At 41.5% G+C, this 18,268-nt stretch overlaps 1 protein-coding gene across 3 annotated transcripts in view; it reads right to left on the bottom strand.

Moving 5' to 3' along the window:
• LOC127027121 (BDNF/NT-3 growth factors receptor-like) overlaps window positions 1-18,268 on the bottom strand; it is a 192,164-nt gene that overhangs the window by 117,430 nt on the left and 56,466 nt on the right. For all 3 annotated transcript variants that reach the window (XM_050912587.1, XM_050912588.1, XM_050912589.1), the window contains 2 exons: window positions 13,898-13,998; window positions 11,449-11,548 (listed from right to left, as the gene is read on the bottom strand). In XM_050912587.1, the coding sequence (XP_050768544.1) occupies window positions 11,449-11,548; window positions 13,898-13,998 (201 nt within the window). The remainder of the gene's footprint in view (window positions 1-11,448; window positions 11,549-13,897; window positions 13,999-18,268) is intronic.

Here is an 18,268-nt window from a genome sequence, read left to right as displayed (position 1 = left end):
TCCTCCCCACTGTTGTTTCCCTTCCTTTCATTGGATAATGTTGGCGATTTTCTCCTTTTTTCATTCTCTTTTGCCCTTCTCCATCATGTCATGGGGTGCCCTCAAGGCCAGGTTGGGATCACCTCCATCATCACAGGTGGACAAGAACTAACACTACCCCTGTTTCTGCCATCCTTCCAACTGACAGAAGTTAGTTCTGTCTTCCCCACCTTAATTAAATACTGCATCTTCAGTCCTAGCAACTTTTCCACAACTTTTAGTTCCCATCTTAATCCCCTCCTCCTCTTCTCTTTCTACTCAGAATGTAATCAATACTTCCAGTGGGAAATTGGAAAAGGGTGTGATTTTTCCCTTCTTTGGCTTGCTTTCCTTTAGCTGTATGACAGTTTTCTCCTTAACTATGCTACAATCTTCTCCTTTTTTCCTCTATCAAAGTTGAAGAAGTTTCCTACCTGCTCACCTCATCTAGTCTTCTCACTTGCCCCAAAGATCTCCCCTCCTAGTTTCCCTTACCTGTTTTCACTCCCTCACTTGCTCCTCTCCATCAGTTCTCACTAATCCCAAATTTTCCCTAAAATGAAGGCAGACTTTGATCTTGCCTTTTTTTTTTTAAAGAAATCTCATCTGTCTCAAACTATTACCTATATTTCTCATTAAGCTCACTGAATGAATTGCAGGAGGTTCATCTGGTCTTATTCTTGGACTATCAGCCCTCTGGCTACAATCTTCCTGGTCTCGATCCAGGACCTTACTCAGTGTATACTTACCCATGACTACATTTCCTATTACACTTACATAACATATGATTCACCTTCCATGCTAAGAGTTTTGCATGACTCATGATTTAGAGCTATTTTTCCAATCTAAACTGCCACACACTATTCTTCTTTCTGAATTGATCCTTGAATTCCTTATAGTCAGTCACAGAAAGAAGAAAAGAAAAGGTAATTTTTCTTGCAAACTAAGGGTTGAGGTGATGCTAATACAAGGAATCTTCATTCACCTGTACTACTTACTGCTGAAGACAGACTAAAATCTATACAAAGACCTACAAAATACTACCTTACAGAAAGGGAAAACAAAATCTGTTCAGTTTGGCTGCAGGAATCATGCAAAATAATGCAAAATTCATTCCTATTCACTTTGCTTATTTTTCTAGCTTTAATATTTTATACATATTTTGCATGATTAGCAACATTTTTCAGTGAAATTAAGCAACAGAAATGTCTCAGAGGTACAACCACATCCTAAAAGGCGAATCATAAGCAGTGAACCCATGAAGTATTTAAAAAAAAGACATATTTGTTAAGTGACTTAACTATGAACATACTGGACAAATTAAGAAAAACATTCAAATACTATGAAGTTATGTTAAACAAAGCAGAAAACTATCTTGAGCCACATTTGGGGAGATATTTATCTGCAAAGAGATGACAGGCTATACAGCAAACCAGGAATGTGTAAGCATACATGAACGTATGTACATGAACATCTCAGTCTGTGTAAAAAGGATTCACCAGTTCAGCCTACAACCTGTGTTCATATTTACCACTAGACTCAGGAACTTTTCTCACTGACATCAGCAAGATACATTTTGCTGTACTTTTTATGTTTTCTGCACACTAGCCAATGCAGTCAGGCACATTTGAAGTACAGCTGAGGGCACTCTCTGAAAATTCGTTTCTTTAGCTCTGTTCTCCATAACCTTTTTGTGGCTGAGACTCACCTAAGAAAATTGATCATGGTCCATACCTTGCCCAGAGCAGGTTCAGGAGAGAGCTTATTAGGTGGGGCTTTTTTCAGTATGTGCCTTGTAAGTTCTACCACACTGGCTGGAACCAGTACTCCAGCAAAATATTGATATTTCATCTGCTATTTAAGAAGCTATTTAAGAATCACTCTAAGATGCCTCCCTCATCCAGTGTGTTATAGTACCAAGGTTAATTGAGGAGCTAAAGGCCAAGATTAAGTTCCACCTATTCTCTGGGAAGATTTACTTTCCCATTTTACTATGAAGATACTTTCCTAGATGCATATGGAAAGCTCACACAGCAAACCACAGGAACTTTGCCTGCTGCACTTCTCTCCCCCAAAGAAATGCTAACCCCCATCAATCTAAATGAGTCCAAATCTGATCTACACTCATTTACTGGCAGGGTAGTATAAAGGGGCCATTGTGTAAATAAGTCAGGTTCACTGACTTTTTTTTTTTTAAATGAAGGATGCCATCAGCATACCAACATCTTTAGATACCAATCAACTAATCATCCATTCTATGCAGCCCATTTCCTCCTCCCCTTCTCCAAAATCTCCCCACTTATCAAAGACAATACTTCAGTTTTAAACATTAACAAGACTGCTCTTTGACTATTGTCATCTATCTGGACTTCTGTAAGGCCTTTGACATGGTCCCCCACAACATCCTTCTCTCCAAATTGGAAAGATATGGATTTGATGGATGGACTATTCGGTGGATGAGGAATTGGCTGGATGGTCGCATCCAGAGGGTAGTGGTCAACAGCTCAATGTCCAGATGGAGATCAGTGATGAGTGGTGTCCCTCAGGGGTCCGTATTGGGACCAGTCCTGTTTAATATCTTCATCAATGACATAGACAGTGGGACTGAGTGCACCCTCAGCAAGTTTGCAGATGACACCAAGCTGAGTGGTGCAGCTGACATGCCTGAGGGACGGGATGCCATCCAGAGGGACCTGGACAAGCTCAAGAAGTGGGCCCATGTGAACCTCATGAAGTTCAACAAGGCCAAGTGCAAGGGCCTGCACCTGGGTCGGGGCAACCCCTGGTATCAATACAGGCTGGGGGATGAAGGGATTGAGAGCAGCCCTGAGGAGAAGGACTTGGGGATACTGGTGGATGAAAAACTGGACATGAGCTGGCAACGTGCGCTCACAGCCCAGAAAGCCAGCCATAATCTGGGCTGCATCAAAAGAAGCATGGCCAGCAGGTCAAGGGAGGGGATTCTGCCCCTCTACTCCGCTTTGGTGAGACCCCACCTGGAGTACTGCATCCAGCTCTGGAGTCCTCAGTACAGGAAAGACATGGACCTGTTGGAGTGGGTCCAGAGGAGGGCCACGAAGATGATAAGAGGGCTGGAACACCTCTCCTATGAGGAAAGGCTGAGAAAGTTGGGGTTCTTTAGCCTGGAGAAGAGAAGGCTCCAGGGGAGACCTTATTGCAGCCTTTCAATACTTAAAGGGGGCTTACAAGAAAGACGGGGAGAGACTTTTTAATAGGGCCTGTTGTGATAGGACAAGGGGTAATGGTTTTAAACTGAAAGAGGGTAGATTTAGACTAGATATAAGGAAGAAATTCTTCACTGTGAGGGTGGTGAGGCACTGGAACAGGTTGCCCAGAGAGGTGGTAGATTCCTCATCCCTGGAAACATTCAAGGTCAGGTTGGACAGGGCTCTGAGGAACCTGATCTAGTTGAAGATGTCCCTGTTCATTGCAGGGGGGTTGGACTAGATGACCTTTAAAGGTCAACCAACCCAACCCATTCTATGATATGTAAAAGTAATAAACACTGAATTCTGAAGTCTGCACTATAAGTGAGGTTCTCCTTTTTTTCCCCCTCACACTGAAGCAAAATAAACCAGTGACCAAGTTGTCAAAGTGAAAGCAAATATTTAAAATGAAGCATTTCCATAACACTGCTCACTGCCCTGGATGCACTTTCAGGATTGTAATAGAGATGAAAGGTTATCAGTAATCAAATGCAATGGAATGAGTTGGAAAAACATGGGGTATCTAACTTTAAAGTACCTAATTAAAATTTAAGTAAATTTAGGGATTAGAAGCAGTTGGAAGAGACACTGGGAAACTCTCAGATGCTCTATGCCTTGTAGTTACAAGACAAGTAATAAAAGACAGGCATGAATTTTGTGTGCACAAAATATGGGAGCTCAGTGGCAAAGAGATCACTGGTCCAAGGCCAGCTGATGTATGCAATAATGCATACAAATATCATTTTTGTACATGTAGCAGCCAGTGAGAACAATGCTTTGCTTTATGCAATCAAGAGCATCTGTTTGTGGAAGCATAGCTTGTAATTAGCAAAAGTGGTGTCCTGGCTTCTGGGAGTAAATCAAGGTTTGCAAAAGTTGCCATTATTGTGGTATCTAAGCTCTTAAATGCTATGTGATGTCATTGTGATTAATAATGAATGTATATCATGGCATAAACATTTTTCAAATTATACAGATGGGTCACAGCCAATTGCATAAAAGACTGTAAATAAATGGTAAGAATTCCTCTTCCTTTTGGCACCGTGAGGGTAAGACTGTTAGCCCAGAGCTGCCATGGGCAACACCAGCATGCTCTGGATTGCTGCCACAGAGGAAAGGGATGGGAAGGCAGAATGGGGCAGCCTCATCCATCTCTCAGGAACAGTGACTGCCCACAATTCAAATCTGGCATCTTTGGGCCTGAACTGTGCAACTGGACAGATGCTTCCCGTCCCTGTTGATACTACAGGATCACACACTGACCTGAGCTCAGGAACTGTCCTAACACACCAAAGGAAAATCAGGGATTCAAACTATTGCAGGTCTTTCAATGGCCTCAGGACACTATGGTCCAACACCTTGAAAGTATAAATACTCCTCAGTTCCTCTGTAGATTTGTGATCATGCTCCTCTTGTGCAGGCTACATGTCCTGTAGCATATACCATGTGTGAGACAAAGGTATAGGCTGCTTTTCCGAGGACTGTAAGGAAAAATGTTTCCTCCAGTTCCCCTGCACTCATGCTAGATTATCTGGTGAATTAGGGGAGGATTTTACCCTAAATCAAGTGCAAGAAATTCCAAACTACTGCTTTGCTAAAATAAAGCCAGGTGTACTTATTTTATACTCTTCCTCACAAGAGCAACAGGAGGCTTAAGAGACAGAGAAGGAAAGTTTCTCTCCTTTGCCAACCTTCCTATGTGCAACAGGTATATCTAAGAACACAAGAACAGCCATGCCGGTTCAACCAAATGACCATCCAGTGCCCTGCCTCTGACAGTGGCCAAAAGTATGTGCCTGAGGAATCATGTAAGTACAGAGCAAGCACATAGTGACATTTATCCAGAATACCTCTCTGAGCTTTGCAGCTCAAAGACTTCATGAGCCAGAGGTGATGTCTTTGCACTTAATATCTGTACCACTCACACTCACAGCTCCTGGGGAGTGGGCAGGGAATAGACCCTGTGCCGTTCACCTGGCTCACAACCTGCTCTCTGCCTGCATTCAAAGGACCCTTGGGGTGTACTGTACACACGGCAGGTTGCATGAATACTTCTGATAGCAGCAGAATAGCCTGTATTAATGTTTGCCCAAAACATGCAGGGAAAAGTCAGTGCAAGAGGAGCTGCAATGCACAGGCTTCAGACACCATGAGAAGTAGTTACATCACCTGCCTAGCTGACAAGCTGGCATTCAGAAGCATGGAAAGAGGGAAATGTAGCAGGAGAGACTATCATCTACTGCTCTCCAAAGTGAATTAAAGCTGTGAGAGTTCATGGGAAACCCCCAAGATGATGGCACTGGACAGAAATACTTAGTTGATGGTAGCTGAAAACACAGAAGTTGACTACATGTTTTAATTTGACCCTCAAGTAGCTACAGTGCAAGAGACGTTCAACAAACGAACAATTGGATCAGAGCCAGCTGAAGACTTTTAAAACATGGGCTGCTTTTAGAATATATCTCCACATGTCATGGGAAAAGGATGGATAACAGTGGAGCTTTAGAGATTGTAGGAGAAAACTTTAACAGAACATTACAATGGCCCTCTCCAAATATATTAAAGGAAGCCTAGATATTCTGGTTCAGACAGTGTGGAAAAGGAAATATTTCTGTGTGAGGCATTCCTGCTGCTGTCTATTGCTACAAATCACAGAAATGTAACTTTTTGAAAGGACACAAACATAGAGGGACTAGGCCACAACACTTTCTTGGAAGGCCTTGGGTATCACAGCTTTCAGCCACAGCCATCAGCTCATGTGTCTGAGCACTCCCAGGTGAAAGAGGGCTCTAGTAAATCAATTCACTGATTTTAAGAGTATTTCTCTCCAAAGTTCAATTACTGACAATGTCTTCTGACCGGAACCAAAGTTAAAATTTCTCTTCCTTTAAAAGGCCATATAGGGTATGTCTCCGTATTGGGGCTGGCCCTGTCAAATCTGGGAACAAGTGTTGGATCCATGAACATAGGCATTCCTCACTAGTGTTATGAATGAACTCCTCTAGTTGCAGAAGTTTCCATATACTCTCTGCAGGCATTTATATACAGTCTATCTGATTTCCAAATTTGCAACTAGCTGTACCAATAAGTATGGTTTACACCACACACCACAGCATCTGAGCACCTCACAGTTGTAGCAGTATTATAAGGTTAAGCAAAATGCTATTATTTCTTTTCCAATGATGGGGAAACTGAAGCATGGAACAAGTAAAAGATCTGTGATTTTGGACCATGAAAAGTTACAGCAGTGCAAAGATTGGGCCCAGTTGCGCTAAGTGCCACAACCATGGCTATCTTCTTCCCTCCTGGTACTCCATGAGGATGACGCATTTAAAATACAAAAACAATCTGAGGGGAAAGGTTCAATTCTGAGTTCTCAGAGGTGCCAGCTCTGTATTATTATACAGCTAATGTTCAGAGTGGGCAAGAAGGAAAGGGACTGATGGAAGGAGGAGGACAAAGCTGCTCCCCAGGTTGTAGGGAGATGATAAACGTGCATCAGTGTGTATGAAAAAGAGGGGCCATTCATTCAAATAAAACAATCTTATTTGAATTTTTGACCAGAATTGAAACAAAATCTGAAGTGTTCTTTTTATAAGACATTCAAACAGCTTGGCTACCTTTGGTCTTCATTTATTCTTAATTCCTGTGAACTTTTGTACTTCCTGATTTCTTCCTAAGCAGCAACAGCACTGCTACAACAACAATGGCTTTACAGCATTTCTTGTTCATTCAGAAAAAAGAAGTACCATAGAACGTGCAAAAAAAAAATCTATTTTTTTATGTTCTTTTCCAAACATCCAGATCCAAGGAGTATAATGCTATGAGAATGTATATACTATGAAAACAAAGGCATTTTCAGATGCATTAAAGGAAGCTCTTGATAAAAGCCTACTAATGGGTGTTTTTGCAAAAATTGGACAAGAATTGCCATGTATGGTGCAACCAGATTCCAGGATATCACAAACAAAATGTTTTAGCTTTGTTACTGGTGGTGAACTGGTGAACTGATTTGCTTGTCTTCTTTGTCTACAAAAGCACTATACTACCGTAATTTCGAAAGGTAACAGCGTGAAACGAACATATCCCAAGCTGTCCTCTTAGATATACAAAATGAAGAGAGAAGCCAAAAGAGAGGGTAAGTTATTTTTACACAACTCTTCAACACATCTCGATAAGAGATTGATGCAAATGTACAGCAAATGTACTGGAAGCCCCCAGAGCACCAGGCGCTCCCTATTGTGTAAATTGGACTCTTTTCTGCTCAGGTACAGTCATGGAAAGAAGACAATGGGGGTATGTGAGCTCTGTGGCAGTCTCTGCAGCTGTTCAGCTGCAGTGCAAGTGCTTCCAGGTATGGCCAGCTCTGATACAGCATAGTTCAGACCACAACTACCTGCTCCACATCTCTTTCTGGGGGGACTAGTTACTTTCAGTTCTGAACTCCAACCATGCTCAAGCTCTTTAAGCACAGAAGGAAAATATTCCCCTCTTAGTACACAATAACATGAAAAATACCATTGAGTGCCAGTTTTACTGCTCCAGTTATCAAGTGACTACTTTTTTTTTTTCTAAACTATTGTTTGAGGAAGGATGGGGGGATGTTTAATGACAGGGTGTTTGATGTGACCATATTGTGTTTTCACAAGATAACAGAAAAATGAAGCACAGCCTTTTCTGCATCTCTACCCTATGTAACTCAAGAAGTTCCTTCTCATGAATGCAAAACATTCATTCACATTTTGGGGAAGATTTGATTTACCTTGTTTTATAAATATTTTCCATGGCATTTTAGATATTTTATTCCCTCCCACTTCCTTACTAAGAGCATATATTAAGCTGCACCAACTATAAAATTATGTCTGTATGCAAAGTTGAGGCTAATTTTAATCTCACTGAACTCCATGGAAAACCACTCATAGAGTTCACAGGTAGCTGGTTTGATCTTTTTACCCAGAATTTCCAAGATACACATTTTAAATGTATTATACTGACCAATACTGACTGTAAAAATTTCTCTTCACCTTTGCCTTATTTTCCTCATGCTCAAATATCCCGGGTTGTTTATCTTCATTCATTATTTCGCATTATATGCTTATGTTGCCAGCTCTTCAGAGCAGGCATTCTTTTATTATCAGTCTGAGTATTACATATCAATATGGTGTTCTAATCAAAGGTCTTTAAATATTGCTTTAAAATAAATTCAATAATACTGATGATGATAAATTGTGAAAGTGTTTCTGGGACTTTGGATTATGGATAGATTATCGATAGACCCATACTGCAAAGCTCACACATGACTGTAAACTTTGGAGAAGTTTGAGGTTCATTTCAGGGACAACTGAACATCATTCCTTTCTGATGAAACATTCAGGGGGTTATTTGTAGCTCACAGTGACATTTCACCATTACCATGCATACCATGCCAGTGATAAGTTTTGAAGGAGTGCACCCAAACAGTGAAGTCATTTTACTGCTTTTGCTAACCATCACTGGTCAAATTAACAGGAAAAAATAAACTCCATAGATGCAGTTACTGCCTTTTCATAATTTCAGCTAGTTATTCCCCAAAAATGCATCCTTACTCAAATATGATCTAGATGGCCAATTCCGCAACAGAAAACTACTTAAGTCAAACTTACTGATAATGCAAGACCATTTTTGTGAGAGAAGTTCTAATTGAAGATACTGAAAAACAACCACCATGTAAGGAGCTACCCAGAAGGTAACTTATTATTTTACCATGGAAAATACAGTTTTGTTCATTCTCCCTCAGGATAGAATTTACTTCCTAGTTCTTCTAACAATGCTGTCTTGAAATCTGTAACACAAATTTTGAAAAACCTAACAAGCGTTCAGCTTTAAAGCCCAAATGTCAGACAGTTCCTATCATTGCTCTCATTTAGCTTCATTTCCTTCAGGTCTTTAAATGCAATTCAGAAAGCTTCAGCCACAAAGAAAATTTCCACTGAGCTGCTGTTCAGTTCTAGACAGTTTTTTCTAGTCTTTGGCTAAAACTCTCCAGCTCTATCCCACAGGCTCCACGTTGTTTTTCAGGACATTTCACAATGCCTGTCCTCTTTTAATGCTACCCCAAAGACCAGAGACTGTGTCATATCAGAAGGAGGTGAGAGAAAAGGAGGTTACCATCCTAGTGAGCTAATCTATACTATCTACTATCCACATTTCTACTCTGTTCAAATCTCATCTGTTCTAGGAACTCTCTTCTACACAGAATATACAAATACCAAATATACAGTAGATATCTCTGAAAAGAGCACTGTCAAGAACAAGTCAGAATCATCAAAACATACAACTATGGGGAAAAAACTTCTGTGGTACTATATCATAAGCACAAGTAAGAGGAAGGACATAAGGTTAACAGGAACCTGCCAAAAATAACTTACCACTCTCTCCACAGATCCTCAACTACACATCTTAAGATCAAAAGCTCATCTCCTTTAGCACACAGAAAAGCACCTTCTGGGCCTCTCAACAAGATAACAAGGGGGGGGGCTTTTTTCTTTTGGGTTGAGGGGGGAAGCTGTTGGGTTTTTTTAAATACAATTCCACCAACATCTCTAGACACAGACTGATAAAATCAGTACAATAATACCATACTGGAGTTGTTACAGGTACCTCTGTGTTACCTGTACCTCCATCTGGCTGTAAATAAAATAAATAAATAAATAAACAGTTGACAGTTCCCCTTCCACAGGGACTTGAGCACTTGCCATTCTTTCCAGCTGCCATTTCCCAAAACACACACACAGGCTCAAGAAAATGTATCCGTGAGAAAGCACCAGTGTGACAGGATGCACTGCAAATGCACATTCCCCTCTTGCCACTGAATCTATGTATTGGGTTTAAAGGGCAAAGTTTTGGTAGTGGAGGAGGCTGCAGGGATGGCTTCTGTGAAACACATATTTAAAAAATTATCATTAAAATATACGTTATCACACAATCTTCACAAACTTCACTTACATCAACAAAAAGAATTTCCCACACCAAAATCAGAACAACATCATCGCAACACCAACAAAAGTGGACAATTTACACACACTCCACTCCTTGTCCCTTCACCACAATTACAACAATAAAAATTCCCCACAATTATTCCACTCTCTGGCAATATCCAGTCCATGTTTTACCTGTTGCCTCCCCCAATTACTGTCCCTACCTTGAATTCCTTGAGCTCCAGAACAAACTGTGGTGGGTTAACATTGGCTGGCTGCCAGGTGCCCACCAAGCCGCTCTATCAACTCAACTTGGGGAAGATTAATTTAATTTATTGCCAATTAATAACAGAATAGGATAGCAAGAAATAAAAACAAAACTAAAAACAACTTCCCTCCAGCCCCCTTTCTTCCCAAGCTCAACTTCACTCATGAATCTTCTACATCCTCCCTCCCCAGCCCCGAGTGGTGCAGGGGATGGGGAATGGGACTTGCAGTCAGTTCATAACACTTCATCTCTGCTGATCCTTCCTCCTCCTTTCTCTTGGCTTTTATTGCTGACCACAATGTCATATGGTATGGAATATCCCTTTGGCCAATTTGGGTCAGCTGTCCTGGCTATGACCCCTCCCAACGTCTTGCCCACCCCTAGCCTACTGGCCTTTGGGGGGGATTGGAGAGACAGCCTTGATGCTGTGGGAGCACTGCTCAGCAGTAGCCAAAACATTGGTGTGTTATCAACACCATTCTAGCTACAAATACAAAGCACAGCACTATGAGGGCTGCTATGGGGAAAGTTAACTCCATCCCAGCCAGACCCAATACAATCTATCACCTCAAGGAAGCATTTATAGTATTGTCTGAAGTCTCTCTTGCATACAGCATAGATTGTTGCCAAATATTTGTAATCAAACTCTTATCAGAATAAATTTAATTTCTTATCTTCTACTTCCCTACAGTGACTCAAGTGATATTTTATTCCAGAAAGTGTCCCATGGGGCTGTGCAGTTGAAGAGAAAGAAATGGGATCTGTGACAAGAAAAAACAGAGAAGTAGAACATTCAAATCAAAATTATATATTCCTATCTACATCTGTCTCTGCTCTTACTTACCTGACGAATAAATGAAACACAAAATGTGATGGCACTTTATCTAGTTATCTTGACTGTTCTTGGTGCAGATACCTATGGTATAAGCTTGTACAACCCACAACAATTACAGGAGATATAAAAAATGACCCTGCGTACCTTTCATCCCAAACTTAGAGTGTCTTCCAAACTTCAGAATAATGAGCATTATTACTAAGCCAGTGCACATCAGTGCTGCACTTCCCACCATAATATACACCTAAAAAAGAGGACACAAACAGATCTGATTTTTTTCTCATTAACCATCTTCAAACATATTCAGCATACATTCAGATTTACCCATTAACCCAACCTCATGAAGTTCAACAAAGCCAAGTGCAAGGTCCTGCACCTGGGTTGGGGCAATCCCCAATATCAATACAGACTGGGGGATGAAGGGATTGAGAGCAGCCCTGAGGAGAAGGACTTGGGGATACTGGTGGATGGAAAGCTGGACATGAGCCAGCAATGTGCACTTACAGCCCAGAAAGCCAGCCATAATCTGGGCTGCATCAAAAGAAGCATGGCCAGCAGGTCGAGGGAGGTGATTCTGCCCCTCTGCTCTGCTCTTGGGAGACCCCACCTGGAGTACTGCATCCACTTCTGGGGCCCCCAGTACAAGACAGACATGGACCTGTTGGAGTGGGTCCAGAGGAGGGCCACGAAGATGATAAGAGGGCTGGAACACCTCTCCCATGAGGAAAGGCTGAGAGAGTTGGGATTGTTCAGCCTGGAGAAGGCTCCAGGGAGACCTTATTGCAGCCTTTCAATACTTAAAGGGGGCTTATAAGAAAGATGGGGACAGACTTTTTACCAGGGCCTGCAGTGACAGGACAAGGGGCAATGGTTTTAAACTGAAAGAGGGTAGGTTTAGATTAGATATAAGGAAGAAATTCTTCACTGTGAGGGTGGTGAGACACTGGAACAGGTTGCCCAGAGAAGCTGTGGATGCCCCATCATTGGAAGTGTTCAAGGTCTGGTTGGATGGGGCTCTGAGCAACCTGATCTAGTGAAAGATGTCCCCGCCCATGGCAGGGGGGTTGGACTAGATGATCTTTAAAGGTCCCTTCTGACCCAAACCATTCTATGATTCTATGATTTAGGTAGAGATTCATTTCAAATAGGAAACGTTTGCACTCAGATCAAAGAGTACAGAAATAAGTCACTTGCTGAGGTTTCCTCTATCCTGCAGAGAACAGAGACTCAGACACCTCTGAGAACCACTTTCTCAACATCCCACACATTCAAGGCAGGTGGGAGGGAATGCACATCACCTCTTTCCCTTCCAGCAGAGTGGCATGTTTTAAGAAAACACATAAGAAAAGCACATAAGAAAACACTTTTTTACTGTGAGGGTGGTTGAACACTGGCACAGGTTGCCCAGAAAGGTTGTGGAGTCTCCATCCTTGGAGATATTAAAAACCTGACTGGATACAGTCCTGGACAACCTGCTGTAGCTGACTCTGCTTTGAGCAGCGGGGTTGGACTAGATGATGTCCAGAGGTGCTTTCCAGTCTCAGCTATTCTGTGATTCTGTTATCAGAAAAGATAAGACTGTCTGGGATCTTCCTGATTTTTTAGCAAAGTATATCTCCATGAAGCAACCACTGTCAATGTGAGAGACTGGAGGCTGTCAAAGTTAATGCCCCCACTGCACTTATCAGATGGAAACAGAACAAAATCGAAGTTTTAGGAACCCTTCTCACTGCCCTTATTCTTATAACTTTTCACTCCCCAACCACTGGTGCTGGAAAGAGCCACTGGGTAGGCTTTCTCCCATCTGCACAAAACAGATTCCTCCCTCATCACTTTCAGATGTATTGAGACAATACCTAGCCTTCATAGCCTCCTTTTCCATTCTTTCCCAACTCACAATCTACCACAAATGCACACACTCTCCACTGCCTGCCACCTTGCAGAGTCATCAATGCCTGCAGCAGGGAGGTAGTACTACTAACCAGACTGGCTGCTTGCTACCAGTTTCCAACAATTCATGACATTTAACGTTCATCTAACATTCAATTTCCAACATCATGATAGGTGAGGCAGCAAGGGAGTAGACCCACCAATTCAGCTGCCTGTACTAAGATCTACTACAAATTATCTTATCAAAAAACTACATGAAATCACACATTAAAAACATACAATTAGAATTTGAAAGTTCATTACACCATGTCCTCTTTGTAAGGAGCAGCTGACTTTGGGACTGGAATTAAAGCAACAGTCTTTAAGTTACCTTGAATGTTGTTATTTTGTAAAAAAAGAGTTGCTCTCCTTGGCTAAAATTAGAAGCAAAATCTTGGGCTAACAAATTACAGTTAGTTGTTCAGAAAAGCATGAAACAAATTAGCAACTTTACTTGGAATGAAAAGTGATCCCCTCTCAAAAAATGGGGTGAGGGAAGAGGGGGGGTGCATTGATTTTTTTCCTCTTGATTTTGATCACCACATAGTAATAGCTCTGGTGTTCTAGTAGCTTAGGGTCCCATTACAATCTTCGCAGTTTCATTAGTTGTATAGTCAAAAAAATCTGCCAAGATTACAGATCAGGAAACAATGTATATACTTACAGTGATACTATCTTCATTCTCTTTGTTGGAAACATCTGCAGAAGTGATTCGATTACTATTATTCGTGGTGTCTCCAAGATCATTAGGCGTGGTTTCATACTCTTAGGAAAGGAAAAAAAGGGTGCTTTTATAATTTCGTAACCTTGGAGGGGAAAGGGTTGTCTTTATTATTTCAGCTTTGTAATACCATAATGACAGTAACACTTATCAGAATTCTGAGCAATTTGAAAATTATACATTATTTCTATTGTACCTGATACATTGGAGGGGATCCTTGTGACATAATTTTGAACAAATGTGTTGTGACTGACAGACTTGAAAAAAAGAAGCTGCTTCTCTATTCAGCTTTATAGAGAAGGAATCTACATCATAATATATATTTCTATTAGAAAAACTAGAGTTAAATAAGAACTCCATCCATAAAGCTTTTTTTATGTGCTTCTGACTTCCCATTAAAAATTGAAGACTGCCCTCTGCAATGAACTTCTCTAGCCTTGTATTCAGCCTAGGACTGACTTAGAAATTAGCTTGGGGACTTTTTGTTTATCTATCTGCAAAGAACTTGGCAGATGACCGTTTAGCTAGTTTATTGATATCAAATGCGAAATAGCTGGTTTTCTTAGGTTAAAAAAATAATGAAAAATGCTGTTGTGTGCATAGAGGTTACAGTCTAACATGCTAAATTGTCATACAGGTAAACTTTAAAAAAGTTAAGTGCCTGAGATGGTCTGAAGAAATTTGATTTATCAAAACAATGCTACTCATAGGTCTGCAGGGGTGAATCCAGGACAATTCCATCAAAAGAATGAATATGGCTTAATTATTTATAATTATTTAAAAATGAAACACAGATATATACAGTCCATGATTTTCTGTCAAAATTATTCAAATGAGATAACAAGAATTAAATAGTACATGTATGAACTTAGAGATACATGCATTAAAATAAAAAAACTTAATATTTTTTATGATTGCATCTGGAAATATACATAATGTTTCAATTGTATGACTGTAATGTGTGCAGATGACATAAAACAAACAAGGGCAATAAGTGCATTTATTGCAAATGCACCTCCAGCACTCTAATTTAAATTTGCAATTAATTGTGTATTTCTTTATATATTTTTAATAAAATCAGTGCCATAAGTCTACAGATGAAATTGTAACTGTGAATATGAAAAAGCAAAATTCAGAGGCATAGCTCACAAACCACAGAGGCAGGAACTCTTCCAACCTCAGAGATGCTACCGGGCAAGGGGAGGGAGTGCCTTTATCTTCTTTAGCTCCCAAAGCTGTTTTGGAGACCTCAGCTGGCAATACTAGCAACAAGCTACACCAGCCTTTTGATCTTCATGCATGCACAAACACACTTTCTTTCTGCAAAGCACTCAGCAGGCTGCATATTTTTTTGGTATATGAACCAATACAGCTACCTCTGCCACCAGTGCTACAGTTGGTCCAGTCAGGTTGTCTAATCAACTCACGAAGTCTATTCTGGCTCTACACCATACATGCCAAAGGATAGGATTTTTTCAAGCCAAAATACATATTTAGTCTACAGAGCTTTCATGAGAAACCAAATTTAATTTCCTGGCCTTTTATCATTTACATTCTCCAACTCAGCATTGCATCCCCATGTCTATAGCTTCCTATGCAGCAAGGTTAAAACAGTAGTGAAAGGCAAAAGAGCAGCAATCCTTACTCCAGGCAAAATAAATCCTACCTGAATTCCCCACTTGGACAAACAGCCTGGACACTGAGACAAGGTTCTGTGCAGACCATCTGCTACTGTGAATACAAATTTTGCCACAGCAGAGAGGGAGGTTTCAGTTTTATTCATCTGCAGGCAGCACCTAGACTCTTGATCAGTGAAGAACCCAGTTTATAACAAGTATCTCAAGCTATAAGATTGGGCTTCATTTACAGTTTTCTGGCAATGTCTTCACTAAGATAGTTTTGACCAACCCTTTATTTACAGTAGCTTTATAATAGCAACAATATAGAAAACAAACATTAAGAGCCTTCACTGTTCTGTTTCCATAATACAAACTTTTAAGAGGGAATATTTTTGCTCTTAATTTTACCTGTAAATAGTGGGGTGCAAAAGCTGAAGCTATTTGCAGTTCTGTTTATGTTCATTTCTATACTATGATACTGGAAATCATACCCTGAAGGACTAATGAGAACTATGCAAAGTATTTCAGGTCTGGGTCTATGAATCCTCTGAATGCAGTATTATTAAAAAGGACAAGGGATAAAGTAGGCCACTTCAGTACATCAGTGTTGCATTGCCATTTCCCGCTGTATAACTGTGAACCATTTACATTTGAATTAGTGCCAAATTTTCAAAGCCTTTTGAAATGGGTGAGCCAGGCAAGGAAAACATGCACAACAGTTATCCAGCCAAACCCAGGAAATTCTGAATTAAATGAATTCTTGTTCATTTTATTATGAAATTCTGATTAGGCACGTAGCATTCTGATACAGACAGGGTCATGCCTCTTGACTCATGCTTTTGGGACTTGTATTGTTTCAGGGCTAGATTCTCTGGTGTCTAGTAATTTATGCAGTCATATATTCCTACACCAACTGAGGTAAATCACAACTAAAGCATGGGAGCATTTTGCAGCTGTTTTATAAAACAAGGTGTAAAGCAGCTGGGATCCAGACAAGAGCACTGTCATCAGTACCAGAGAGTCATTCTGCAAAATATCTCTGGGAGTTCAGTTTTATGGGGCATATTGTCTCTCTCATTTTCATGACCACATTAGAAAAAGCATGGCATTAAAACATGAACTAGGGGCCAAAGAAGCCATCTTTGTATTTGATTTCCTGCTCAGCCCTGGGCAAGTCACTTCTTTATTTTTCTTTCTCAGTTACCTCTCATACAAAACTGTGATAACATCTCTTATTTGTCTTTTCCACAGGATTCTGTGGGGATTAGTTATTAGGGATTGATTGCTCTGTGCTTCAAGCATATGAAGTACAATGTGGATAAAATTCCCCCAACAAACATAACATCATGCATACTTTTGTGAGCTCGTTGGTTCTTCTGTTTCCCATAGTATTTTTAAAACATTTAATGGAAAACATTTGGAAATTACCTCATATGAAGCACAGAGCACTGAAGGTCAAATCCCAAGGGACAGACCAAATCCCACTACAAAGGGCTTTGCTCTATGCAGAAGGATACTCAAAGCTAGAGTCCCCTGCCCCCATGCAGCCAAGCCCTGCTTACCCACACAAGGCACAGCAATGAGGGCCATAACCATCCTACACGAGCTTTTAACCACATCCTGCTGGCTAAAGGAACTCAGGCAGTGCACAGGCACTGCAGAGACCAAGTTCCAGTCCAATAGCAGCTGTGAAAATCTGTCACAAACCTTTTCTCAGGGGCATATAGGGGCTCTCTTTGTCTGGAATTTTTGTATTTGGTTGAAATCTCATGATTAGTCTCTCTAATCTGTTTTGGCTCCTTTGAAGTGAAAGGCCACCCTTAATACCCTGTTCCAATTTATTTTTGCCTAGTCACATTCCATCTTCTTCCTGCATATATTCAGGTGGGGAGAAACACCCACCTCTTCTGTGAAGGTCCAGTCCATTGTCAGGGCCCTGAGAGTACTAACAACCCTTATTGGCCTTGCCCAGCCTCCCCTGGGGCCTCCCCCACCCCTGCCCATGGGCCCAGGAGCCTCATTTCAGGTCAGTCCAGGGCCATCAATCCCCACCCCAGTGACACCATAGGAGTGTTTGTCTCTAGCTCTGCCACAGTCCTGCCCTGCCTTGTCATGGGTCCTGCTGAGCCAGGCCCAACACTTAGGCTCACATCCTGGCCTGACCTCAGCCTGTCCCCATCCCCATGGCCCTGCCCTGCCATCCTGGGGCTGTATCTGACCCTGGTTACCCTCACTGGTCCTGATCCTGACCCCAACTCACGGGCTGACAGCCCATCCTGGCCACAGCCGAGCCCCATCCCCACAGAGATGCCTGATGCCCTTGGCTGGGGGCTGCCCCCAACTGCCCCCACAGCCTGCCCTGCTCCCTCATTGGGGGCAGTGGGACAGGCCCTGGCTGGCAAGACCCCTGCCCTGCCAGCCCGAAGATACCCTTGGCACCTGGCCCCCACAAAGCCACCGGCACTGCAGTGCCCTGACACTTATAGAGAAATACCTTGCAACTCCCCTGAGTTTGTTAAAGCACTAGGGCACCATCCAAGCACCCAAGCCACTTACTTACAAACACATAGATATTGTGTAGCATGCTGCAGGATCAAACCCTCTGCATTTGTCTTTACCCTTTACATGGTGCAAATTTGCAGCATGATTAGCACAGGAGTCTGAAAAATATGTTTTAAAGGGGAGAACAGCAGGA

Source organism: Gymnogyps californianus, chromosome Z, assembly GCF_018139145.2.
Source record: "Gymnogyps californianus isolate 813 chromosome Z, ASM1813914v2, whole genome shotgun sequence".
Classification (NCBI taxonomy): domain Eukaryota; kingdom Metazoa; phylum Chordata; class Aves; order Accipitriformes; family Cathartidae; genus Gymnogyps; species Gymnogyps californianus.
The sequence above is the reverse complement of the archived record's forward strand: the minus strand, read 5'-3'. Positions and strand labels throughout refer to the sequence as shown.